We start from the raw sequence: 27,294 nt of genomic DNA on the forward strand, positions 1-27,294 counted from the left end.
AGGAAAGCAAGCGGCCACTTTGGTGACCCTCCAGCAGCCCCCCTTTGCTGATGGTCACTCTGTGGGGTCCCCTCTGGGATCAACAGGCAGGCCTTCCCTTCTGAGACCCCAGATTCTTGCAGACTTTCTTCTCAGGCATGTTTTTCTGCAGACGCTAATGAATGACCCTTACATTTCCCAGAAAGGCTCCCTCCTTCTGAAGTGGCTTAAGATCTCCGATCTTGATTGCAATCTTCCCAGAGCTGATTTTGGCCACTTGGCTCTTATTTCTGAAGTGTTGATGGACGTGGGAGGAGAGGAGAGTGAGCAGGGGTGCATTCGGGGCTCAGCTCTCCTATAGACACCGTGATTCCAGAGGCAGGGGTTCGGCTATCAGAACTGGAATAGACAAAAGAACTCTATTTTCTTTTCAGCTCTAAGCACAATGGATCCCTGCTTTGTACCCCAGTATAAGCCACCCTCATTCCTGCATAAGTCCTGACTTGTCATATAAAGATCTGCCCCTGTTTCTTGGTGATATTGGTTTAACATAGGGACAAAATTCTTTCTAGAAGTCTCACCCCTAATTTTTGAAATTAAAGTCTATGGAAAATGTGAATTGAGTTGGAGAAGTTTCTATATATGTAATTTTTAAGAAGTCACGTGCACATGCTCATAGGTGTAGGAACACTTAGGAAGCACTTGTCAGGCACTATTTTGAGCCTTTTGCACATATCAACTAATTTCATCCTCCCAACAACCTGGTAAGGTCAATGCTGTCGTTATTCCCATTTAGCAGATAAGAAAATTGAGGCCCAGAGAGGTTGTCACTTGCACGAGTGGAGCTGGGATTTGAACCCCTGCAGCTTGGCCCCGAGTATGTGGCACAGAGACCCTTGGGCCTCTGCAAACACACACTGACCCCCCCACCCGCACACATGCACACCCGCTCCCAGCACTCCTGCACGCATAAGCACACACGGTCCTATGTGCTGGCTCTCCCCGAGGCTCTGCATCCCTGTGAGTCCTGGTGCAAAGAAGCGAGAGAATATCTCCCTTCTCGAAGCCTCTCCGGGGAAGCTGGGACTCTCGTCTCCTTGTTTAAAACCAAAACTGCACCAAAAAGGTCTTCCTCATCCCCTGCAAGTGGGAGGGAACACCAGCTTCTCTGGCCCCACCCTCCACTCGGATCCCCCCATGACCTTGGGATGCAGGTGGGGTGTGTCCCCCCAGTTCAGGGCAGGGAAGCAAGGCCGGAGTCATCTCGGCAGTGGTGGGCAGGCTCTCCTAGGGTGCAGACTGCCTCTGTAGGGTCCAAAGCAGGGCCCGGGCGGCACCACCGGCTTCTCCAACGGCCCTAGACCAGCAGATGAAGGCCCAGTTAGGTGGTGGCCCTTTGGAGGGTCTGGAACAGTCCAGAGCAGCCGTACCAACACCCGAGACAGGGGCTGAGGGATGATATCACTTAAGAACCCCAGGGGTCCCGCCCAGGGGCCTGCTGCCGTGCCCTTCACTCGCTAAGACCCTGGAGGCCCAGCCCCACAGCATGGTTTTCCATTTAACGTCAACCCCGCGCGAGTGACGACGAGATGGCCAGCTCAGCAGCCAGGGCTGTAAATCTCAGCTTCCTCTCCCAACTCCTGGGCCTCTCCCTCACCCTTGTGCGGCTGGTGGTTTTATGGGAAGACAAAAAATAAAAAAATAATAAAAAACAGAAAAATAAATTACTCAGGAATTTGTTTTTAATTAAGCAATAAGGCTCGATGGGGCCTGGCTGCTGCCTCATAAAGCCGCTCCCGGGGTGTGGGGAGGCATTTGGTCCAGATGAGTGCCTCAAATCAGCCCGGAATGTGATTAGATGATTACTCCCCGGAGCTCGTACAAGATGATCTTCCCCAGAGTTGTCTTATTGCCATTATAAAAAGTCTGCCGGCAGGAGGGGAGCTTTGCTGCTTCGAGAAGATGTAAACGCTGTCAGGGCAGCCGTGGGGCCTGAGCGTCCCACCCCCGCCGCACCTGCTCACGGTGGAACCCACGGGTGGCCCGCCAGGCTGGGTGGATGCTAGCATCCTTCAAAATAAGTGGGTCCCTGTACACGGGGAGCTGGATGCCTCAACAGAGAAGCAAGAGGAAGGATGCGAGGAAATCTGACTTTGAGACGCTTTCTCCTGCGAGAGCAACTCGCCATCGTCCTCACTCCCAGGCCAGCTCAATGCATCTCACTAATGCCACGGAGATGGAAAGTATTTTCACCTTCCTCCATCTCTCTCTCTCTCTCTCTCTCTCTCTCTCTCTCTCTCTCGCTTCCCAGGGGAAAGGATTCTCACTTTCTGAGTCCTACAAAGACCTATCATTGGACATGCTGGATCTGGACAGTAGACAAAGGAAAACAGAAAACTAAAGACACCAGAGAGGTGAGGTTGGTCCCCAGGAGAAGAGCTGAAATGGGAAAAGATGAGGAAGAAAAAGAAGAGCCGCGGCCTGGCTGAGTGTCAGGGAGGGTCTGGAGGGCCAGGAGACAGGAGTGGGGCAGAAAGGGAGTCTCGGAGAGCTGTCACTGTCGGCTAGGAGGCAGACAGGAGAGCTGCTGGGGAGAAGGAGTGTTGAACCCTTGCTGGCCCGTGAGACTGTGTTTTCTCCTGCTGCATTTCCTCCGGAGACTGAGCCTAGATTTGGAAGTTCTCTGAAGTACTTTGTGACTGTGGTTCTGTCTTTCTGTGACCGCCCCCCCCCCACACACACAGACTCAGCCACGTGGGACCCCACTTACCTTTGGGTTCCACGAACAAGGATGAAGGCAGAATGGGAAGACCTAGGGACTGCAGGGCCGGCCACAGGAATCCCTAGGACAAGGGTTAGGATGGGCTTCCATACGAAGTCAGACACGAATGGTCAGAAAGAAGCAGAGGCAGACCCAGGGAAGGCAAGGGCTCCTCCGTACGTGTAAATGGCCAAGAACAAGAGTTCTGGAGTCAGACAGCCCTGGACGAGAGCGTCCATCCTGCCACTTTCTAGCAGGGTGGCTTTGCAGAGTCTGTAAACTTTGAGTCTCCCTTTTCCCACATGCAAAATGAGATTAAATATGGGGTCGATCATGGGACCACCCTCCTTGGGATGTTGCCAGGCTCGAGTGACTCTCTGAGGGGGCACTCAGCACAGGGCTTAGGGCGCTCATAACACGGCTTAGGGCGCTCAGCACACAGCCTAGGGTGCTCAGCACACGGCCTAGGGTGCTCAGCACACGGCCTAGGGCGCTCAGCACAGGGCCTAGAGCACAGACAACGCCCAGCAAGTGCTCGGGGCTGTTACTATTGTTAACTTAGAGCTGCTCAGCTCAAACACCATTTTTAAGGGGCCCCAAACTCAGACCTGCAAGTCAGAGGTCACACTTATGTGACCTCTAAGGCCATGAGACCTGTTTGGGACTCCCCTGAAGATGGATGGGTTTAGGAAGAGTCTTTTTCCCTTGGTGCTGTGCTCTGTGGTACCAGGGTGGAGAACGGGGATGGAGAAGGCGGCTTTTCCATGAGGAATTCACTGTACCTTTTCATGCGAGGAAAAAACGTAAAAGCAACAGATAAGATTGTTTTGGCAATATTTGTGTCCCTAGAGATTGTTGAGCAAACACTAAGAATGTGAGGGGAGGAGTATAATGCTATTAGCATTAAAAAATAGAATTCAAGGTAAAATGCTTTTTAAAAAAATGTCTCATTCATCAAGAAAAATATAATATACCGGATACCAGTTGGAGAACATCAACTAGGTTAATGATATGACAGGTGCTTCAAAAGAGAATGATTTGAATTTCGAGGGGTTAAAAAAATTGATAAAATAATTAAATGTTTTTGCAAAGCTGACTCTTATGACTAAGAAGCAAGAGTCACACATCAAGCAAAGGCTATCACATCAAGCGATCACACGTTGTGTCTGAAATGTGTGCCTTGTCCAAACCCACATGACTCAAGCTTTGTTCATTCTAAGAATGTTCGGCAGTTGCAAGCATAACCTATGTTTTGTTAAATGGAAGATAAACACTTTCCTAATTTTATTTCATTTTTGAAGGTCAAGTCACTTTTTCCTTTTTTTAAATTTTCTCTCTGATTGTGAGTTGACTCACGTGAAGGGATTTTTCTCTGAGACTTGTTGTCCTCAGATAAGAAGGACCATCTGCACATACCATGAACCGAGGTGTGGATGTGAGGTTTCTTTCTCCAGCAGAAGACCTCAAAGGGAGGCAGGTCCCCAAAATAGCCGACACACGCCAGCGCTTTCAAATACAGCTATGATGTCCAGAGTCCAAAGGGATTGCTCTCAGAGAAAACAGCTTCTGCGTGTTTGAAGTGTGGCTGAACATGAGGCACTTGGCCTCAGAACATCTCCATTATGTTCTGACTCTAATTGTACTTCTGAGGGGAAACTCAAATCAACAAAAACCAGTATTGAGCAATTACTGTGGGTGTGCACATGGGGACTGAGGCCAAGGCCTTTGTCCTCAGGCCTTAGTCTCCAGGGAGGCAGGGTCACAGAAAGACTCGGGATGCTGAGCCACAGAGCAGGAACAGGGACCATCAGGGGTGCTGTGGGAGGAAAAGAAAAGTGTGAAGGGCCTGCATCTCACTCTGGGGGTCAGAGAAGACTTGCGGTGGGGGGACAGTCCACCTGAGGCCTGAAGACTGGATTTCCCAGGTGAAATTCAAAGGGAAGAGTGTTCCAGAAAACAGCGGAAGTTCAGATATGAGACAGAGAGAGACCACTTGCCCCAGGGAGCGGCCAGCCTGCACACTGAGACAGAAGGATGACCTGGATGTTGACACTAATGACAAAGGACCCCTCCAACATCCAGCATCAGGCTTCTGGGCTTCCAAGCCTCTGAGGGCTCAGGAAGAGGCAGCCTGCGGGTCTACAGGTACGTGTGGAAACCACAGCTCCCCCTGACTGCCCGACCCTGGAGACGCAAGGTGGATGCAGGGCCCGTGCCCTGGGGCTCCCCTCCTTCTGCGGGGCCTCACTGTCTCCTGCAGCCCCTCTCTGCCGGCGATGGAAGTAAGGAAGGGCCCTGGTCACCCCTGAGCTCTGACCTGAGAAAGGACACAGGCTGAGGCTCCAACACTGGGGTGAGACCTTCCCAAGAGCTGGGCAGGAGCACATGGGAACTAAGCAGAGACGCAGGCGTGGGGACAGATGCCATCGTGGCTGCAGCTGGCAATGAGCCAGGCACTCCCGGAATGGCAACAGGACAATCTGCTTTAGTTGACGGCTCTGTTATGTTCATTTTGGATGGAGTGTCTCAACAGTGGCACTGCTGACATTGGGGCTGCACGATTTTAGGTTATGGGGGGCCATCCTGTGCATTGTGGGAGGTTTAGCTGCGTCCCTGGCCTCCACGCACTAGAAGCCGGGAGTACCCCAAGTTGTGACAACCAGAAACGTCTCCAGACATTGGGCAATGTCCCTTGGGAGAGAAACTGCCTACAGTCGAGAACCACTGATGCTAAAGATGGATTTCATGAAGACCATCTCCAGGCTGTTCTCCAAGAGACCCAGGAGACTGACCTGCCCACAGAAGCATCAAGGGTTGGAATGAGAAAGCCTGTAAGAATGCAAAGGGGGTTGTACTGTGGGCAGTGGAGAGAAAAAGAATCTCCATCCTCTGCAAGTTCCCTTTCTAGACCAACAACTTAGAAAGGGTGTCCCCTCTGGGCTGGAATAGTCTATAGGACACAGCCAGTAAAGTGGAGTGAAGGTTGCATGTTGGCTTTCTCTCATCTCTGCTGATCATCTTTGTGCAGTGAACAACTTACTCAACTGTATGCTATGACCTTGAAAGGAAAACTGCCTTCTGGGCTCAGAACTGGGAAATATTCCAAACCAAAGGCAAATAAATACATTCCAGGTTTTAGTTAGATACAGCACAGCCCATTGGGAAAGTCCGTTCTATGCTCTAAAGGATGCATTCAGGGAAAATGTAAACCAAGCAAGCTTTAGACTCTAGGTAGTCAAACACCCTTTGGCCAGGTGAAACCCTGTCCCTAAGTGACCCTGACTGTAGCCAGAGGCCCATGTGAACAATGCTCCTGTCAGGGAGGTTGGGGGCAAGGGTGCAGGGGGTTCAGGGCAGTTTTAACACCAGAGTATGAAAACCAGAAGGGACCCACGTTCTTAAACAGAAAATAGATACTCCAAAATCACTCGCGGTCGTGATGCAGGGAGCTGCTGTGTGCCTGCCCGGCCTTAGACGCTTCTGCTGCAAGAGTCCACGCAGTCTGCGGGGGGCTGATCTCTTCTGCGAAGAAGCTGTCAATTCAGTTGTTAACTTCACGCACAGTCCCCTGGGCTCGAGGGGCTCAGGAACCCCCAGCTCTGGTGGAGACTGACGACAAGGCTTTAACAAGCCTGCATGGTGCAGACAAATCAGCCAAAAGAGATCCAGTGGTTGGCTGGGGGAGGACAGGAGATGGGGGAGGGACTTCAAGGTAAGCCTCCGGGTGCTGTTCTGTTTGCTTTTTTAAACCTTGAGATTTAATTTGATGAAGCATTTGGGAGTTTTTTTTTTTTGCTATTTTTTTTTTATCTGTTTGTTTTACAGTAAATCTTTTAAAGTTTTGTTAACACACACACACACACACACACACACACACACACACACGGGATTTAAAGGGCCCTTATGTAATGCAAAGGCCAATCTTGACACTGGCTGTTGTACGTTCTCTGTACTTTCTTCTATTAATGCCAGACTGTCAGGACAGCCCTGTGAGCTCTTACAGCCTGGGGAGAGGGAGCCGAGGGGAGGGGTTAATGTCTCTCCATTTGGGGGACGCTTGGATATCCCATAGTTCCTGCAGGGGCCTGGCCATAGGCTCCAGGCAAAACCCCTGGGTACCAAATTGTCAATGTCTGCTCTGGCTGGCAAAGCAGGTGGGATGGTGAGATATGCACCATCGACACGTGGGCAGGACAAGGGCACGTAGGTTCTGCGTACAGCTTAGCTGACTTTGATGGGAAATAGAAACAGTTTTTGCCTCTGGGGTCTAGAAATTTTTTTTTCATTGCAATCAAAGGAAATCAGAATACTCGACAGTTCTAGAGGGGAAGACGTTCTGAGGTTTGGTCACACCCAGAAGCAGCCTTCCGTTTCCCGAGTCCCTGTGGAATTTGCGGCTGGAGAAAATTAGAGCGATGTGACATGATTGTTCTGTCTTCCGTCTCTAGCTGTGCTCCCCAGCCAGGAAAAATCGACGCAAGGCCAGGTGGTCTGACCTGCCCCCATAAGACCCTGGAGACCATGGGGGCGTGGAGGCCACGAATAATTTCCACAGCTCTTCCCAGACCCGCTCAGGACCTCAGTCTATCTGTCTCTGATGGGAAGGTATTACTGTCCCAGCAGGATCCTGCCCCCCATCTTCCCCCTTACAGCTTTGGGGGTTGGGGTGAGGGGTCAGGGCAGCATTAAGAGCCAGGCTCATTTCTGAAATCTTGTTTCTCATAACTCTCAGAAGGAGTTCCGGCGTGCTCCTTGGCCCAGGCCTGTGTAAGGCCGGTTCTGTGCCTAGATTGGTTTTGTATTGTTTTGCTTTGTTGTTTCTTCCTAGTTGTATTTTCTTTCCTTTGGTGTCCAAGGTTTTGCTGGTTGTTTTTGTTGCTGTCATATGTCCTTGGTTTTGCTGATTTATTTTGATTTATTCTGAGTTCTGCACGTTAGAGTTGGGTGCTTTCCTTGGGAAATTCCCCTGGGGCTTTGGGAAGGGGAGGGCTAGTTCCTACCCTGGCCTCCCCACCAGGAAACAGCTGAAGAATTCCTAGCTGAAAGTAAGAAGTTCCTGACAGTGGAAGACCTGGCTTGCTTTGTTTGTTTGTTTGTTTGTTTTCCTCTCTAACCATACATAACTTGGAAGTTACCCAGCATGATTTTCTTTAATACCTAGATAGCCACCAAACCCCAACTCCCAGACTTCGCCTTTTTTTTTTTTTTAAATCTGATACATTTTTTGAAACACGCAGGCAAATTCCGGTGTAATTGGCAACCATGTGAAGAACAAATGTGGGAAATGCTCTGTGTGCTAGGAGAGTCTAAATCACAGATTACATAATTACGTATTTTACTAATACTCGTTTTTATTTTTTAAATGACACTAAGTGTCATTCTGCTAAGTTGCAGTGTCACGTGGTCCAGCAAATGTACACATTGCAACCACGACCCCAATCAGAACCCCAAAGCGCTTCCAAAGCCCCAAGTTACCCTCATGCTGCTGCTTTGCAGTCAGCCCACACCAACCAGAGACGCCGCCGGTCTGGTCTTCATCTCTACAGCTTTGCCTTTCAGGAGTCCTATCAGTGGAAACGTGCAGCATGGAGCCACTGAGTCTGGGGGGGTTCCAGCACAACCCATTTGCAATCCAGCCTTGTGGCTGGGTCTGTAGCGGTTTGCGCCTTAGTAGGACCGAGCTCGTTTTCATTCCACTGCACGAATATGCCATACTTTGTTCATCCACTCACCACTTGAAGGACATTTGGGCCATTTCCAATTTTTGGTTTTTTTTTTTTTTAAAGATTTTATTTATTTATGTGACAGACAGCCAGCGAGAGCGAGAACACAGCAGGGGAGTGGGAGGGAAAGAAGCAGGCTCCCAGCGGAGGAGCCCAATGTGGGACTCAATCCCGGAACGCCGGGATCACACCCCGAGCCGCAGGCAGACGCTTAACGACTGCGCTACCCAGGCGCCCCTCCAATTTTTGGTTTTTATGAATAAAGCTGCGATATGCATTTGTTAACAGGTTTGGTGTCTTTCTTTCTCCTGCGTAAGCACGAGTGAGATCGCTGGGCCATAGGGTGAGAGTAGGTTTAACTTCTCCAGACATCGTCAAACTCTCTCTCAAATGGTTGTACCATTTTGCAATCCTAGTAGCAAGAACGAGAGAATCAGTTGATTTACATCTTCCCCAGCACCCGGTATTATCATTGTTTGTTTTGTTTTTAAGATTTTATTTATTTATTTATTTATTTGACGGAGGGGGGCTGGTGAGAGAGAGAGAGCACAAGCAGAGGGAGCAGCAGAGGGAGAGGGAGAAGCAGGGTCTCCACCAAACATGAAGCCTGACGCGGGGCTCCGTCCCAGGACTCTGGGATCATGACCTGAGCTGAAGGCAGACGCCCAACTGAGGGAGCCACCCAGACGCCCCTTGGTTTGGTTTTCATAGCCCTTCGACTAGGTGTGTAGTGGCATCTCGTTATGGTTTTAATTTGCATTTCCCTAATGTCTAATGATATTGGCCATTTCTTACACGCTTATTTGCCGTCCATATACCTTCTTTGGTAAGCATCTACTGAAATATTTGACCGTTTGACAGTTTGTTCCCTTTTTGCTCAGTTTTGGGAATTTTTTATATACTCTGAATCTATATCTGTTTGTCAGATATGTGATTTGCAAATACATGCCCCTAGCCTGTGGCTTTTCTTTATAATTAAAAAGCGTATCTCACAGAACAAAAGTTTAATTTTTGATAAAGTCCAATTTTTCATTTTTTTGTCTTTCTGGATCATGTTTTTGGTATCTATCGAGGACTCTTTGCTTAACCCAAGCTCAAAGATCTTCCCCAAAGTTTTCTTCTAAAAGTTTTGTAGTTTGATGTTTTATATTTAGATCACCAATTCATCATTAGTAAACTTTTGTATAAGATATGAGAGCTGGAAGTTGAGGTTTTTGCATTTGGACATCTAGTTATTTCAGCACCATTTGCTAAAACACTGTCCTTCCTCATCCTCCTTATGGAGTCTAAGCACGGAAGTTTGATGGGGCATTTTTGAGGATGCTGCTGGAGTTTGTCTCAAGAAACAGGAATAGAATGCATCATGAAAAAGGTGATGATTTTTCTGTTTCAGGAAACTTCCAATAACCAAAGAAATCTTGGGAAGGAAGAACAAAGCTGGGGCATCACACTCCCTGATTTCAAACTATATTACAAAACCACAGTCATCAAAAGAGTATGGCAGTGGCATAAAAACAGACATATAGATCAGTGGAACGGAATCGAGAGTGCAGAAATTAACCCATGCATATACGATCACTTATTTTATGACGAAGGAGCCAAGAACATACAATGGGGAAAAGACAGTCTCTTTAATAAATGGTGTTGGAAAAATTGACAGGCACATGCCAAAGACTGAAACTGGACCACTATGTTACACTATAAACAAAAATTAACTCAAAATGGATTAAGGACTAGACTGTAAGTCCTGAAACCATGAAATTCCTAGAAGGAAACATAGGTGCTAAGCTCCTTGACATCAGTCTTGCTGATGATTTTTTGAATCAGACACCAAAAGCAAAGGCAACAAAAGCAAAAATAAACAGGTGGGACTTAGTGTGTTGATCACAATAGATACAAATATTGAATCATTATGTGGTACACCTGAAACTAACAATGTTACATGTCAATGATATCTCAATTAAAAAATAAAATAAAAAACTATATTTTTAAAAAATTTCTAATTAAAAAAAGAAAAAGAAGTTTCCGTAAGATGTGAAGAGAGGGTGAAATAAAGCTCTTCATCACCTCAGGTGGAAAGGAGGAGAGAGATGAGGGTTTGGGGAAACAGGAGGTAAAGGGAGGGCAGAGCAGAGGCAGGGAGTCTGGAGACGTTAAAGTGTGTGGAGGTTGGGGTCTTGGGTGGTGGGAGCACCACTGGTATGTCCGTGTCTAGTTGGGGTCTTCCGATAAGCAGACACCAAGACAGAAGCAGACATGTGGGCCACGAATTGGAGGGAAGACCCGTGCAGGATAAAGAAGAGGTTTCCAGGAAAGGTGGGGAGAGCCTGCTTACTACTCCGCTGGTGGGACACCCGGAAAGAGACGGAGAAGGAAGACTTGGGTAAAAAGAGTCTCACACCACAGAGCAGTTCCAGGAAAGCTTCGCCAGGCCAATGGGGAATCCTTGAGCCAAGGGAGCCTGACACAAACTGAGTGTGTCCCCTCTAAAATTCATATGTCGAAACCTAATGCCAGTGTGACAAGATTTGGTCCTTTGGGAGCGACACACGTCATGAGGGTGGGGCCCTCATGAAAGGGTTTAGTGCCCCCACGAGGAGAGGCCAGACAGCTAGCAAGCTCTCTCTTTCCCCCATGTGAGGGTACAAGGCAAAGATGACTGCCTACAACCCAGACGAGGGCTCTCGCCAGAGCCCAACCATGCCGGTGCCCTGACTCAGACTTCCAGCCTCCAGGAGGGTCAGAAATAATTTTTACTTTTTAAGCTCCCCTGTCTATAACTTGCGATAGCAGCCCAAACTAAGACATTGCCCAAGGTCCTGCATCTTACAGGAACGGACCAGTATCAGCACCCTGCATGCTGAGACATGGGCTGGGAGCAGCCTGGATCAAGTAGGGGCTTGGCCTGGAAGGAACTTCTGGACCATCCTTCCACCATGCTCCCTGCAGCAGGAGGAAGCTTCTGCACCAGTTCCGATATATGGATTTCCCCCCAACACACATACACGCAAGCAATTCTCCGACACTAGCTGGGTGTCCTACAATTCTACTCCGTTCTCACACCATCTGCCTGGAGGGAGCATCAGGTCCCACATGTTACGGACTCAGTCCCAGAAGTCTGACCCCGTCCCACTTCAGACACCAGTCACAAACTCAGGTTGTCACCTGTGCTGGCTGATTGGTTATAGATCAGAGGTTTCAATGAGCCCCTCTTTGGCTTTGATTAATTTACTGTTATGAATAACATTCTTACATTGACTTTGGTGGACACATGCCCTCTTTCCTCTTGGGTATACACTTGGGAGTAGACTTTCTGGGCCCTAGGATAGCACATGTGGAGTTCAGTAGACTTTGCCAAATGGTTTTCCAAAGAACTTGTAACCATTTACGATCCCTCCAGCAACCTAAGGAGAACCCACTTGCTCTATATCTTTGCCAACACTTGACATTGTCAACATTGTTAATTTTCACAATTTTGGTGGTGTCCAGTTCATATTTTAAAGTTCAGTGTGCGGGCCAAACGGAAAGGCAGCTGGTGTGAAACTTTTGCACCTGAGGGTTGTTCACGTTCTGCATATGTGCCGCACACACACACACACACACACACCTGGAAGTCAGGCTCCTCCTCCCCTTCTCCGAGCACTCTCGAGGAGTCCTACTTAGGCAGGGCTCCTTACCCTGCGCTGGTTCCCGCCTCTCCACCCCACAACTACCCAGCGCAGATAGCCCGCAGTACTGCCCGCAGTCCATGCCGTGTGGAGGGTTATGAGGCCCCTCACCATCACCACCACTACTCGGACATGTGCAAATGCACAAAGTACAAAGTCTAGAAGAAATAAAAGGATGTACAACAAATTGTTGCATCACAGGTTATCTCAGCATTTGCTGGCTTGAGAAAATAAACATCTGCCATGTCACATGGTTTCTGTGGGTCAGGAGTTGGGGAGGGGCTTAGCTGGATGCTTCTGTCTCAAGATGGCTCAGAAGGTTGCCGTTAAGATGTTAGTCTGGGCGGCAGTCACCTCGGGGTTTCCCTGGGCCGGCAAGCTGGTGCTGGTGTTGGCAGAGGGCCTCAGCTTCTCTCTCCGCGGCCGTCTCCACAGGGCTGCTCAACCAGCCTCAGGACGGAGGAGCGACATGTCTTCCCCTAGAGCCAGTGATCCAAGACAGCAAGGCAGAAGCGTGGACAGTCCCACGCTGTCATTTCCACAATCTCCGCCCATTACACAGGTTCATCTGTGCGGTGTGGGAGGGAACTAGACAAGGGTGTAAGATGTGAGTCCCTCTGCCACGGGTCCACACCACCCATTTGCCCTCCTGGAGGCAACCGCTGGGACCAGTTTCTCACGAACTGTGTCTGCAATAATTTTCACACATACTCATCCAGGAAGTCACACGTATACACACACTTTTGCACCTTACTTTTTTCTCTCAATAGATCTTGGAAATCCTTCCACATCAGGATATAGAGACCTGCCTTCCTCCCTTTAACTGCCGTAAGCCCTGCCACAGGATGGGTTCCGTGATTTAACTAGCCCCCTGCCCATTGCAATTTGGGTTGTCCCATTATTTCCCTGTTGTAACTGAAGCTGTAGTGAATAGATACCTGTATATCCTTTTGCACAAATAAATAATGTCTAAAACTAAGTTTCTAGGAGGGGACTAGCTGGACAGAAGGGCCCGTGCCTTTCTCAAGGTGACAGATGTTGCCACATTGCCCGCCGTGGAAGCTGGATATAATAATTTGCATCCTTGCCAGCAAACGTGTGGATTTCATGACGCTTTGAGGGGTCGTGGCCAAAAACATGGGGCATCTCGGGCAGCCCAGCACGTAATTCAAATGGAACATCACCCATCCCTGTCCTTGGAAGCCCTTTCTCGGCTGCCCCAGCCCCACTCCTCAGCCAGAAAGCCTCCCCTGGCCCTCTCCCACACCGCGTGCGGGGCCTTTCTCTCCCTCTAGCTTGCATCTTCCTGGTCCCTAAAATTCCTGTTCTTGCCTTACACGCAGCAGGTGAAGAGTTCTTTGCCAGCCAGGCCCCAAAGGCTGATTTTTGGGGGCCACAACTGTGCTCCAAGACGTGGTATCCAACCCAGACAGTTCTCATCGGAGGTGGCCTCGGCCCTCTGCTCTGGGTGAGCGGTTCTGGCTCCTTATGGGTGAATATGTTCTCCCAGGTCTGCCCCCTGCTCGACGGTGTGCCTCCCAAGGCACCGTGAACAGTAACTATTGAATGAATGAATGACCCGGATGGAACTTCGTCAATCCAGGGCTGTCAGAGGCCTCTTGGCTCTACCCTTTTCCAGAAAGTAGGTGTATCTAAATCATTCTGAAGATCATCTTTGGACGCAACATTTATTCACCCATCTGAAGCATTTTTCAAAGGGCAGTGTTTCTCTTCTCATGTTTCTTGTTTTCCCCTTTGGCCTGGTCACAGCCTCATGGGGACTCCCATGGAAAACAGGCCCTCTACTGCCCGCAAACGTGACAAGGATGTGCAGACTTGGAACGACGAGCACGGGCAAACACACGCACAGGAAGAAGTCAATATTGACACTGCAGAGGCAGGAGTGGGGCGGGGGGAGGGGAAGCCACTGCTGTTCCGTGGCTGCACAGAGGGCAGGTTTCCTCTCGGTTTCTAATCGGATACATCAGCGATCCAAAATCCAACAATCCTTTAAAATAAAAAAAAATTCAACAATCTTGGGAGATTTTGTTGTGAAATCAGTTTCCAAACGTCTCAGGGGCTCCTCCTTTAAAATTAATCTTCATAACCATTGCACGAGAGACCTTTCCCTAATGTCCACATTTCCACGGCTTGCACACTCAGCCTCAGCGGTATCGCTGATAAAGAAAGCAGCCTGCAGAGTCGTGGGAAGCGAGCCAACTTGAAGTCGAGTTCACGACCCGCCCGTGATAAGTAGGACAACCACTGTTTCCTTTTTTTTCCCCTTACTTGTTTGCCCAACTTTCTGTTTTGAATATTTTCGGCTGAGCGGAAGAGTTGTAAGAAAGGGATGACGGACATCTGTAGGTCAGGGGTCAGCAAACTCCAGCCCCTGGCCTGTTTTGGCATGACCCCTGAGCTCACAATGGCTTTTATACTTTTAAGTGGCTGGAAAAAAAATGCAAAGGAGAATCATGTTTCATAACCCACGAACCTGATGGGACAGTCAGACGTCAGCGTCGCTAAGTGAAGCTCGCTCCGGGGCTGGCGCCCCGTCGAGGGCTGCCCTGGGCACAACCAGAGCTGCAGGGTTGCCAGGGCTCCAGGCTCACAGAGACCACACTGTTGACTATTGGACCCTTTACAGAAAGTCTGCCGACCTCTGACCTAGAGTCAGGCGCTGTTACTCCTTTGCCCATTTGTTTTCCCTCCCTCTTGCTGCAACGTTTGTGCTGGTCTCGATCTTTCTCCCTCCACGCTCTGCGTCTGCCTCGCTTTTCTTAAGCCCAAGGCGGGGAACGACAGGCAAGGCTGAGGAGACATATGATAACATGAAGCATTTAACACAACGCTTGGCACTTAGACAAAACTTAAGAAACAGATCCAATACACATTTCTGGCGCCGTCCCCCGAGCTGTTTGCCGCAACTCCTAGCTTGACAATCGTGAGCCTTGGCAGTTTCCTGAAAGCCTGGTTCCTGAAGTCTGGAAGCCCGCTTTCCCTCAGAAAGGGCTTCTTACCCCAGGAGCAAAGAAAAGCCTCAGCGAGAGCTCATTTTTTCCACGGTTTGTGGCTTGGCTGAGTCAACTTCTGCCGTTCCCTGAGTCACGAGTTTTTCCTCTTCTTTGGAGGAGCAGGCCCTCCGCCCAGGTCTCCTCCACCCACAGCCGGTCCCTGTTGGGAAGGGGCGGACAGCTAGAGAAGCAGCGTCTCTGCGGCCTCCAAGGGATTTCCCAGAGCTGCACCCACGGCACAGAATGTCAGCGCTGGAACCAAGGACAGAGGAGGAGACGGAGGCCTCAGTGGGTCCTGGACCAGCAGAGAGACAAGGCTAGTTGGGGTCTCCCACCTCCAGGCCCACGGGCTGTGCCGCCTCCCTCTGGTTTCCCAGAACCATGGAAAAGGCAAGGTGCTGTCTCAAACCCGACAGCCCTGCCTTCAAAGGCTTTCTGGCTCCCTTCCGTGGCACGCTCACCGCAGGCGTCGCCTACCTTCCCTACGAAGCCCCTCTTGCTAGGGAGGTGGGGGACCTGGCCCTGGAGCAGTCGTGGAACACGGCCTTGAAGACTCAGCTCGGTGTCCCCCTCCAGCACCCCCGCCCCCCGGGGAACAAGCAGTGTGTACCCGGGGATGGCATTTCCCGGCGTCTCGGTGTCCCAGCGTTCTCCGTCAGCCTCTGGGATGCCTGGGCCTTGTCTCCTTCTCCTCTGATGGTGTAGAGGCCCGGCCGTACCATCAGGACTCGGCGCGGTCAGCTGGAAGCACATAAATGGGTCAAGCGGGGAAGAGGGAAACCACAGAGAGAAGTGGGACTGTCACGAATGGGGTCATGTGCCCAGTCTGAAAGGGACAGTTCCACGAGGAGAGGGGGGACCGTGTTTTCAAATCCTCTGATTTACGAGAAGGTAAAAAACCTGATTTTGATGTGAAAGCTCTCCATATGAAGTTCGGGAACGCATTTTATACGTGTTTACTTTGATGAGGCCGTGGCTTCTGTGGGACACTCAGTAAGCACTGTCTGTCCTGCTGCGGAGGTAACAGCAGACAAGGTGGAGGGGGCACGTGGCGGTGGTGGGGAGGTGGGCTCTCCAAGGCCACAATGGGTGGCCCTCTCACTCACCTACCACCTCCCCCCCCTTGTTTCTCAGGGCCTCTCCCTGCCTTCTCCTCCCTTGCCTCATCCCCTTCCCTTCTTAGCCCATCCTGGCCTCACTCTGCCTGGGCTGGGAGAGGCACCGCCCCATCTCCCAGGCTCTGCCCACAGCGCCCAGGAGGGCAGGTCACCACTGCTCAGCTCAGGCCTCCTCCTCCAGCCTCCAGGCTGCATCAGCTCTTGCTCCTGCTGCTGTCTCTTGCCTCGGTCCTGGCCAGCAGACACCGCACTGGCCCGAGCCGGCTCCTCTCTAAAGTGCCCAGCGTGTGCCGTATTTAGCAAGACAAACTGCCTCTGTGGGACAGACGGTGACCGCGTTTCTACTAAGTGCTGAACTCCATTCTCAGCACTGGAGATTCAGAAAGGCACACGATCAATATCGTCCAGTCCATGGGACTCACTGCCTGGGTGGGGGAGACAAGCCGTGAACACGTAAACAAGAGACTGAATAAGATGACTTCAGGTTGGAGAAATACTTGACAAAATCATAAAACTGGGTGAGGTAGTTGAGGGTGCTGGGGTGGAGGCGGCGAGCTGCTTTGGGTGGTCAGGGAAGCCTCTGAGGACATGGCAGTTTGACTCTTCAATGTCAAAAATGCAGCCGTGGGAAAATCTGGAGACGGGATGTGCAAAGGCCCAGAAGTGGGAACAACCTTGGGGTTTTGAGGAACAGGAAGAAGCCAGTGTGAGATGAAATGCGGGGAGGGGACCACAGGGAGGCTGGGACGGGCCTCCTGGAGTGGTGAGGCCTGGAATTTCATTCCAGTGTCCCAGGAGGCAGAGGAGGGCCCCCATGGGGGGCAGCATAACCTGCTGGGAATGTTGCAGCACAGGGAGTACATTCAGTGGACCCCAACTGAACTGGGCTCTCCTTCGATGCAGGTTTGAAAGTTTCCACTAGAAAAAGTTTAAAACATAAAAAGGATTAAATGCTGCTGATTTTTAATATCCGGCTGCCTAGAGGAGATGACTGTCAGCGAGCAGCAGGGAGGCCAGCCACAGGCAGCACAAGGCACACTACTAATTCCAGGGCCTCCCTTCAGAGTCCTGCAAGGATGGTCTCCAGTGAGGTGCGAGCAGGAAGGGTGCGGGGCTGCAGCGGGCGGCAGGGGAAACTGGGCAGGGGCCTGGGGGAGTCAGACTGGAGAATCAGCCCCGGGAGGTTCAGAAAAGTAACTCGGTCCAGGTCCTGCCTGCGGCGACTGCCCACCGCCAGCCCATTCTAACTGGGGCGGCTCCGCCCGCCCGCGCACACTTCCCAGGCACTCAGACCCCCGGAGCCTGGAGCTCAGGCTCCGCCCCCGCCCGTGCGCCGGGGCTGCGATTGGCGGAGCCGCCGCGGGGGGCGTGTCCGGCGAGAGTGGGAACGCGGCCGCGCGGGCGGCGCCAGGGTAGCCTAGAGCCTGACCGGAAAGCCGCGGCCCAGGACAGACTCGCTGAGGGGTGCCGGGCGGGGCGCAGGCGCGTCGGGACCCGGCGGAGGAGGTAAGGGCCTCCGGCCGGGCAGGGGTGCGCGGGGAAAGGAGGTTACCTGCCCGCCGCCTCCGGTCTCCCCTGGCCGCCCTTCCGAGGTGGCTCCGGGGCTCGGGCGGGACAGGCGCGCAGCAAGAGCCACCTCGGACTCTGACGCGGAGCGGAGGCGCGGAGAAGGGCACTTACTGCTGGTTGGGGGTGCTGGAGGCGAGGTGGAGACTGCAGGGGCTCCAGGGAGAGCGGGGTGAGCACAGGTAAGGGAGCTTGGGGGTCGAAGCCGGATCCCCGGGGATGTGCACCTTGTGCGCGGAGGACATCTGGAGGCGCCCGCGGGTGCTGCCCCCCGGGGTGGCAGGGATCTCCGCACACTTGTAGTCCCTTGGTGGAGAGTCCTGGCCTGCCGCCGCCATCGGGGGGGCCTCACTCCTTGCTCCCAGTTTTCGGGGTCTGCACAAGTGAGCCAAGTCAGCAGCCCCAGTGTACCCGGAGAGGGTGGCCGTGCTTTCTGGGTAGCCGTGGTCCTCTCTGGCCTCTCTCACTGTGAAATAGCCTGGCCCCCAAGGGTTGGAGTTTGTGATTTTTGGTAGGAGTTGTCAAAGCTGGGCTTCATCTCCGATTTCACAGAGGAAGTCACTAAGGCAGGCCCCTAGGGATGGCAGTTCCTTCCCAACCTGGAATCAGCTGGAATCTCCTTCCCTTTCTCTTCCTGAACACGAAAGAGTTAAGCAGGGGAGCCGTGTCTTCAGCCCCCTTTACAGGGGGGAGAAGGTTGGTTCCAAAGGTTCCAAAGTTCTGAGGCACTCTGAAACTTGATCTCCACAGTGCAAGGAAAATATTGGTTTGCAATTTAAACAAAGCTCTTATCTCACCCCAGAGGGTCAGAAGCCAGCCAGGAGGTGAGGATCATTGCTGGGGCCATTTTTGGCACAGAGTTTCCACTTAGTACTGGGCTGTTCCTGGGCACATGATTTCCACTGGGGTCTGTGCGGGCCGAGAGATGACTCTGACTTAGGCCTGTGTCTCTGCACACGTCAGCCCAAAGGGCTGCCAAGACAGGAGGTGAGGCAGCCCAGCTTAGCTAAGGGACCTGCCCAGGCCACCTGAAGGGATTCCTGGGTTGGGATGGGGTTGGGGGTGGGGCAGGGGATCAGGCATTTGGAGAGCGGCCCCGCCCTTTGGACTTGAGGATTTCTGATTCTGTCTTTGGTCAAGAACGCCTTCTTGGAGCTGGGCTCCCCCATCACTGCACGGAGCCCTTGGGCAGTTATTTTGATGATGGGGGTGGTACTTCCCCCGTGGGGCTTTCTGGAGGATTAAGTGAGAGAATACTTACAATGTGCTTACTATTGTAACTGGCGAGCTGTAAGCTCCAGTTAATAGCACCTCAGGTTTATTTTCCTTATTACTATTTTTTTTTTTCATGGAGAAGGGCCTCCAGGAAGCACAGGGTTAGACAAGGCTGAGGGGCAGCCCCTCTGGAAGGAAAGGACACTTGGATCATGGCACTCTCCTCAGGGTACTTGGAGAAAACCTCAAATCCTCATCTTGGCCTCTGAACCTTCAAGACTGGCCTTTGCTGGCCCCTTTGACCTTACCTCTTACCCCTCACTCCTTCCTCTATGGCCTCCACAGGTCAGATTCCTGAGCTGTTCCCAAGGCCCAGAACAGTCTTTCCTCCGGCCTTTGCATGACTGGCTCTTTCCCAGTGTTAAGCTTGGTGCAAGGTTACTTCCTCACCAGGCCTTGCCTGACCCCCACCCCCACCCCAGCTCTGCCAGGCAGATCGGCCTTTTGCTTCACGGCACTTAGCACGCACCATCAGAAATTACCTTGTTGATTTACTTCCTAGTCTGACTGTCTCACCAGGGAGTCTGTTGCTAAAGGGCCTGGTCCCTACGTCTTTGCTGTCACCTGGTGCCAAGCGCAGGAGGACCGTGTCTAGCACATGACGGGACTTACACTACACATTTGGAAGGTGAAATCCAGCAGGCATGGGGGCACAGTGGGCCTGGTTGGGGCTGGAGGGAAGGAGGGGCGGCGATCAATCAGCCTGCCCCCAGTCAGAAGAAGCCAAAGGACAGTACTAGGGGCCAGCATCCTGACTCCCCGCCTCTGTGATCTTGGCCAGGTACCTCCCTCTCTGATAAGCAGTGTCCCCGACTGTAGCTCTCCCAGAAAGGTGGACCTGGATTCCCCTCCTAGGTCCTACTTTCCAGGGTTCCCAGGGTGGGGCCCCAGACATCTCTCTCAAATCACACAGCCTGTTTCTGAGTGGAGGAGAGAGCAAGCTCCCTCGGGACACAGCCCTGTGTCAGGTGGTCCCGGAGTAGGTGCGTTCTGCATTTGACAGCATGGGGTGGTATAGATGAGATGCAGATCAGGGGTCTGCAAACTTCTGTAAGGAGCCAAATGGTCAGTGTTTGAGGCTTTGCAAGCCAGTGTCTGTTGCCGTGTTCCAATGAATTGGATTTAGAAAAGCCGGCACTGGGTCCGACCTGATGCGGATTGGCCAGCCCTGGTGTAGGTCACGTGTGACCCCTCAGCTGTCACGTACAGAACCCTGGCCATCCAGCAACACTTGCGGCATGGCTCCCCACACCCCAGTGCTGACCGAGTACCTTCAGCCCACTCGGGTGGTGGGATCACTTGTGTTCAGGAGGGCCAGCCCAGGAGCCTGGCAGCCCCCCAAACCCTTCCCAAAAAGCAGCTCTATTCATTTCCCTGCTGCCAGACACTGACGCTTCTCAAGTGTCCACCGTCTGTCAGCAGCCCGGGTGCTGGGTACCACACCGGAAGCAGCACAGGCACTGTCCCAAGGCTGGAGGCTGTCCTGAGGCAGGCCGGTCCCAAGAGAAACGGGTCAGCTCTCTCCTCCCCTGTCCTAAAGGAGGGAGGTTCACTTCTTTGGTGAGAACAATAACTGCTTGGGTGAAGGGATGCCGTATTTACCAAGAGAAATCTCCAGGCCGTGTCAAACCAGGTGTGAAGTTATGGTTGTGGGAAGGGTGGGGAGACTTGGGGGGAACCCTGGGAGAATGCTGTCTGCCCAGCCCTCACCCAGCCTGGGACCCAGTATAGGCTCATGGAGGAGAGGGGCGTGAGAGCCTTCTGGATACCGCAGTCCGTGTGTGGGATCAGCTCAGAGCCCAGACCCCTTTCACAAATACCCCACCCTTCCTGGGTCACCTGTTGCTGCCGGCAACTGGGCGGGGGCAGTTAGGGCCTGGAAAGGGTCTGAAAATCATTGGCTGGGGCCAGGCAGCATGGGGGTCTTGCATGGGGCATCCCGGTACCCCCTACAAGGGACAAGGGGACAGTGTTGTAGGCCCTCTCTTGCCTAAACCTCTCCCCTCCCTGGGTTCTGCTCTTCACTTCCTCCATGCTGCCCACCTGGGTAGCGTCGGGTCAGAGGGGGACCTGGGCAAGCTGGCCTCTAGAGCTCACCACACCCCCCAGGGCCAGATGGGGGCCGTCTGCTCTCTTCCGTCTCAGCACATAGTCTGTCTGCCTGAGCAGCCAAATGTGTTAAGCTTCGGTCCGTGGCCGCCAGATTGGGTGACACACAGCTCGGAGGGAACAAGTGGCATCCTTCCTCATTGCTCCCTCCCAGCATCACCTGTGTCCCTGAGCCCCGACACCGTGCGGTCAGGGGAGGCCCTGCCAGGTGACCCGCCGCGAGCCCTGCAGGGTGGAGCTCCCAGACAGTGGAGCTCAGGGCTCTGGGTGCAGACTCTGTCCTGTGACTCTTGTCTTTTTGAGGACCTTACATTTAGAGAGAATTAAAAAGAAGCTCACATTCCCACTTCCGGCAATTGACTGGTATTGTGATTTTAACACGTTGCTGCTGCTTTTTTTTAAATAAAAGAAAGAATGTTCTAGATAAAGGTGAAGTCCTCCTTGATCCACTCCCCGCGCCCATAGCTGGTTACATCCAGGTGCCCTGTCTCCAGGCCACTTTCTCCTGACTTCGGCTGGGGTCCATCATTGGTTTTGAACCCGTCTTAAGCAGTTTTGAGTGTGCAGTCCCGTGGTAGTAAGTAAATCTCCATTGTTGTGAATCATCTCTAGAATTCTTTTCATCTTGCAAAACCGAAACTGTGTACCCATTAAATAACAGCTCTTCCTCCTTCCGCCGGCCCCCAACCTGGGCAACCACCTTTCTACTTTCTGTCTCTGTGAATTTGACTACTTGCAGTGCCGCATGTGAGTGGAACCATACTGTACTTGTCGTTTTTCTGGCTTATTTCATGGAGCATAAACGTCTTCAGGGTTCATCCACGTGGTAGCAGGGGTCAGAGTTTCCTTCCTTTTATGGCTGAATAATCTTCTGTTGCACATTTGTTCAGCTGTTCACCCACCGATGGACATTTGGGTTCCTTCTGCCTCGCAGCTACCGCGAATAATGCCGCTGTGAACGTGGGTGGGCTGTACCACGTGGAGACCCTGCTTTCCGGTGGGGAGACACCCAGGAATGGAATTCCTGGGTCATATGGGATTTCTAAATTTGATCTCTCGAGGAGCCTCCATACTCTTTTTGTTAGTGCTACACCCATTGACATTTCCCCCAACAGTGCACCAGGGTTTCAGCTTCTCCAAGTCCTTGCCGACACTTGTTATGGCCTGGGTCTTTTAGGTTTTTATTTAGTTTTTAATAGTAGCTACCCTCTTGAGTGCGAAATTGCATCCTCTCCATCTTTATTCGTAGATCTAGTTCTTAAACACGTTTGCAACGTTGTGTCATGTGTACACGTAAGCTGTCACATACCGTCCGGCAGGTTGCTTTTTCCCCACAGTGTCTGATGTCTGTTGTCACTCCACGTTGACCCACAGAGATTGGGTGAATCGTCGTAGCTGCCGGCAGTCCTCCCGCGTGTGAGTGGCCCGGGTGTGGGACCCGCTCCCCCGCCGCTAGGCATCTCTGTCGTCTCCGCTGCACGTCACAAACTCAACGGCTCTTGGGGGTCTCGGTCTGCCGCGCTCTGAGCCCCTCCTGCGGAGCCCTCAGCCGGCCCATCCCAGCACTCAACCCAGCCGGGACCTCTGGAATTTTGCCAGATTGTCCACAGCAGGGACCCCGTGATCAGTTCTAGCAGGACAGCCCAGGTCTGTCACCAATAATCAGCGAGGTTTGCAACACACAGCCAAGATTAGCAACCTAAAAATAGTGGTTCTTACATAAGGTAGTGTGGGCAGCAATTCTCAGGATGCCTTGTGGTCTGAAGGGGGCAAGCGGTCTGTGACTCAGGGGGCCGAGCACCCCTCTTGTGCAATGCGTCCCGCCCCCACCCTGGGCCCCGCTCTGGCTTCCCACAAGTGGTCTGACTTACAGAACTGCAGTGTGGTGACCCAGAAATACCACGTGCGTGATTGGCTTGGCCAGGGTCATGCTGTGTATGCCTGTGCACACGTGTGCACATGGCGGTGGCCGTGAGGTCAGCTCTCACTCACCTGCTTCCTCCTTGGATGTAAGGCTGACTCGTGCATGGCAGGCCCTCGGGGAGCTTTGGAAAGGTTCCTTCATTCGCTAGCGACTTACAGAACACCTACTGTGTGCTCGGCACTGTTCCAAGCACTGGGGATACCGTAGTGAGCAAGAAAAGGCTCCTTTCTCATGGAGCTTAGAACCCCGTGAGGGAAATGGAAAACATGTAAGCAAATGATCGATAGATAAGAAAATAGTAGGCCCTGATAAGTCCTGGAAGAAAAAACAAAATAGGTAACATCTTAGAGCAAGGGACAGCAAACTTTTTGTGTAAAGGGCCAGGTAGTCAATATTTTAGGCTTTACAGCCCATGGTGTCTGTCACCACTAGTCATCTCTGCCATTGTAGCATGAAAGCAGCCACAGACAATTTTAAGTGCATGAGCGTGGCTGTGTTCCAATAAAACTTTATTTACAAAAACAGGCTGCGGGCCGGATTTGACCCTCAGGCCATAGTTTGCCAAGCCTGTACTTGAGATGGCGTTGTCAGAGACCCTTTCCGAAGGGAGGTGAGAACTGAGAGCCCAGTCGCAGGATGGAGCCAGCACGGGACAGCCTATTTTAGGCAAGACATGATGATGCCTTGCTGTGATTCAGCAGTACACCTGTGTGGGGAGAAGTGGGCAAACTCTGGCCAGTTGTGAGAGACAAAAATGGTGGCGCTTGCTCATGAGGTGACTGTTGGGGGGTACAGGAAAGAGGAGATTCAAGGATGAGTCCTAGATTTGGGGCTCAAACAAACGGGTGAATGGTGGTTCTGTTTATGGAAAAGAAGAATGGGAGGGAAAAGCTGGGTTTGTGTTGGGCCTGTTGAATTTGAGGACCTTCTTAGATGAGCAGGTGGGAAATCACGTGGGCAGGTGGACGTCCACGGCTGGAGGCTTGACCTGGGGAGTCAGCAGTATTTGGGTGGTCTTCCAGAGGGTCGAAGGGAGTGTGTGCATAGAATGGGGGGGTGCTGGATGAGATCTGGGCCACTGACATTTCGTGCCTGGCAGAGGAGGACAGAGTGGGCCTCACACTCCATGAGGAAGGCGCTGTCTCCCGAGGAACAAGCTCTGGGAGCTTACTCACAGAGCCTCAGTCTCCCCCGTCATTGGGGGATTCTGCGTCCTCGAGTTGGTGTGGGGACTAAATAAGATAGTCGTGCTCGACATGGAGGAAGCACTCAGCAGGTGGTATCTGCGACGCAGGCAGTGGTGACCACTGAGCCACAGGCCGAGGGAGCAGGCTGCTGGTCTGCGATGGTTTGGCTTGGTGGGTGGTGGAGTCCGTGATGGGTTAGGGTTGCAGACACCTGGTGCCCGGCACTCGCTGCCCCGGTACATTCACCTGCACCTGCCCGTTCCCCCTGGGGCAGGCCCAAAGTGCCCGGTCTCTCGTGCTCCTGGGAGCCCCGGATGGCAGCTGGGGCTCAGTAGCCTTGCCCCTTGGGTGGACAGCGTTGAGGCGTGTTCTCCTCTGGCTCCCAAGGCTGCCCAGGGAGTTGAGCCCGCACTGGCCACAGTGGTGGCCTGGCTCAGTCACACGTCTTCTCTGCCGCCCCCCATCCTCGAGGTGCCCCTCACCGGGGACTCCCCCTTCATCTCTGGCTGCTCCTTGTCGAAGAAGAGTTGGCTCGTGGCTTCTGGGGCAGCGAGTTTGTGTGGTTGGCTAGCCATCTGGGCCCTGTGGGTTACAGTGGGATAATGAGTGGTTTGTCTGGCTGGGGAGGCGGGGAGAGACAGTGAGCTGGGGCGGGGCGGGGGTCGTGGGCCGTGTGGTCCCGCCCCCCCCCGCCCCCCCCCCGCTGGACCCTCACCTGCCGCTCCTCCCACAGCCGGGCTGCCGGAGAAGATGGTGGATTACCTGGCCAACACGGAGATCAACAGCCAGCGCATCGCGGCCGTGGAGAGCTGCTTCGGGGCGTCGGGGCAGCCGCTGGCCCTGCCAGGCCGGGTGCTGCTGGGCGAGGGCGTGCTGACCAAGGAGTGCCGCAAGAAGGCCAAGCCGCGCATCTTCTTCCTGTTCAACGACATCCTGGTGTACGGCAGCATCGTGCTCAGCAAGCGCAAGTACCGCAGCCAGCACATCATCCCGCTGGAGGAGGTGACGCTCGAGCCGCTGCCCGAGACCCTGCAGGCCAAGAACCGCTGGATGATCAAGACGGCCAAGAAGTCCTTCGTGGTGTCAGCCGCCTCCACCACCGAGCGCCAGGAGTGGATCAGCCACATCGAGGAGTGCGTGCGGCGGCAGCTGCTGGCCACGGGCCGCCAGCCCAGCACGGAGCACGCGGCGCCCTGGATCCCGGACAAGGCCACGGACATCTGCATGCGCTGCACGCAGACGCGTTTCTCGGCGCTCACGCGGCGCCACCACTGCCGCAAGTGCGGCTTCGTGGTCTGTGCCGAGTGCTCCCGCCAGCGCTTCCTCCTGCCGCGCCTGTCGCCCAAGCCCCTGCGCGTCTGCAGCCTCTGCTACCGCGAGCTGGCCGCCCAGAAGCGGCAGGAGGAGGAGGAGGAGCCGGGCGTGGGGTCCCCCGGGCAGCCCGCCTACCTCGCGGGGGCCGTCTGCGGGGCGTCCAGCGGGGACGATGAGGACTCTGACGAGGACAGGGAGGGCAGTGGGGACGGCGACTGGCCCAGCCGCGTGGAGTTCTACTCCTCGGGCGTCTCCTGGTCAGCCTTCCACAGCTGACCGGGCTCCGTGGCTGTGGGGCAGGGCCTCCCGGTCCCTTGGGTGCCCGAGCGGCCTCCGTGGCCCAGGCCCCTGCGAGGGCGGAGTTCCCGGGCTGCCCCCCACTCCACCCCCGGGACCCGGCCCCGCGGGTGGCAGGGGCCGTGGGAATGGCTCTTTCTCTCCGACCCGGGTGCCTTTGTGCTGGACTTTGGCACCCATCTTTTCACTTCAGGTAATTCTCTTTCCACTTCGCAAACTCCAAACACTTTGGCCTCTGAGGAGCCAATAAATGCCTTTTCTTGGCCCTAGGAGCTGTGGTCCCAGAGGATGCCTTGAAATAAACAACCCGGGCACCTTTCAGGACCAGAGGGAAGACAGGACTGGGGGAGGTCGCCTGAGGCCGTGCACCCCAGCACCTGCCTGCCAGAGAAGCACACCCCCAGTGAAGACTGGGAGTGCTGGAAATCAGGTCTGCCCATGCACCTTGCTGGCACCCACCTGCCCGGCTGGCTGGGCCTTCTCAGGCCAGGCATGTGGGCTTGCCCTGAGCCAGGCAAGAGACTGCCGTGCCCGCCAGGCGTGGGACTGCAGCCTGGCTCCCCGGGGTCCAGGGCACGTGCCCGGACCTCTGGCCCCATCTCCCCTCTCTCAAGGTGTCTGATGCCCCTCGGTCCTGTCCTTGTCTCGCCCTGTGGCAGGGGAAAGCAGTGTTTTCTGTTAGAACCCTTCATTGAGAGTGACAGAAACCCTACCCAGACTGATTTAACAATAAAAAGAACGTTTACTGACTCACGTGGTCAAAAAGTTCAGGAGTGTCTTGCTTCAGACACAGCTCATCAGGGGCTGAAACAATGCAAGGTGGCAGATGTCCACAGCTGTCCCCCACACTGGGTGTCCCAGGAACACTGGCAGCACAGTGGGGTCAGACATTCATGCCACACCTGGGCTGCTTCCCGAGGACACGTCCCCGTCCACCTGCGTGCTCTGCCCATGGCCCGGCACCTGTAACCCTGTTCCCTTGGTGTGAGTCATCTAAACGGATGGGCAGCGAGTACACACACAGCCGCCTGTCCGGCTCTGCCTGGGCCTTCCCGGTTTAAAGCTCTCCCAGGCGGCCTCCTGCCTGGCCTGCCCCTGGGGACGGTGTCGCTGAGTGGGGAAGCCCCAAGGGCAGTTAGTGGCCTTGCTCAGAGCCAGTGTGTTGGGGCTGGAGCTGGAATGCCAGCCTCCTGAGGCCTGGCCCACAGCTGGCAACATGGTCGTGGGTCCTTTGATGGTCTCCCGATTTGCTTCTGCTCTGGTTTTTCCCTGTTGCAGGGCTGACCTTGGCCAGAGCCCACCGTGGCGGAGGGGGAAGTCACTGTCAGCTGAAAGTAGTGACTCTGGGACCAGGAAAGC

At 53.5% G+C, this 27,294-nt stretch overlaps 1 protein-coding gene and 1 long non-coding RNA gene across 5 annotated transcripts; one reads left to right on the plus strand and one right to left on the minus strand.

The window, feature by feature from the left end:
* Positions 1-12,301: 12,301 nt before the first annotated feature.
* Positions 12,302-18,031, minus strand: LOC121103449. 2 transcript variants are annotated; one of them, XR_005835669.1, is made up of 2 exons: positions 17,944-18,031; positions 12,302-15,886 (listed from the first exon to the last, which is right to left on the minus strand). It is a non-coding gene; the product is annotated as an uncharacterized LOC121103449 (long non-coding RNA). The 2 variants fall into 2 exon arrangements; XR_005835668.1 differs by lacking the exon at positions 17,944-18,031 and adding an exon at positions 16,046-17,130.
* PLEKHF1 (pleckstrin homology and FYVE domain containing 1) lies at positions 15,883-26,685 on the plus strand. Of its 3 annotated transcripts, none has more exons than XM_040633669.1 (2): positions 15,883-16,036; positions 25,058-26,685. In XM_040633669.1, exon 2 carries the CDS (start codon positions 25,075-25,077, stop codon positions 25,912-25,914), a length of 840 nt encoding a protein of 279 aa, XP_040489603.1. In that variant the 5' UTR covers positions 15,883-16,036; positions 25,058-25,074; the 3' UTR covers positions 25,915-26,685. The 3 variants fall into 3 exon arrangements, with proteins under 3 accessions (XP_040489603.1, XP_040489600.1, XP_040489601.1); XM_040633666.1 differs by lacking the exon at positions 15,883-16,036 and adding an exon at positions 17,633-17,769; XM_040633667.1 differs by lacking the exon at positions 15,883-16,036 and adding an exon at positions 17,819-18,011.
* The last annotated feature ends 609 nt before the right edge of the window (positions 26,686-27,294 follow it).

Source organism: Ursus maritimus, unplaced genomic scaffold (genome assembly GCF_017311325.1).
Source record: "Ursus maritimus isolate PB19 unplaced genomic scaffold, ASM1731132v1 scaffold_19, whole genome shotgun sequence".
Classification (NCBI taxonomy): Eukaryota; Metazoa; Chordata; class Mammalia; order Carnivora; family Ursidae; genus Ursus; species Ursus maritimus.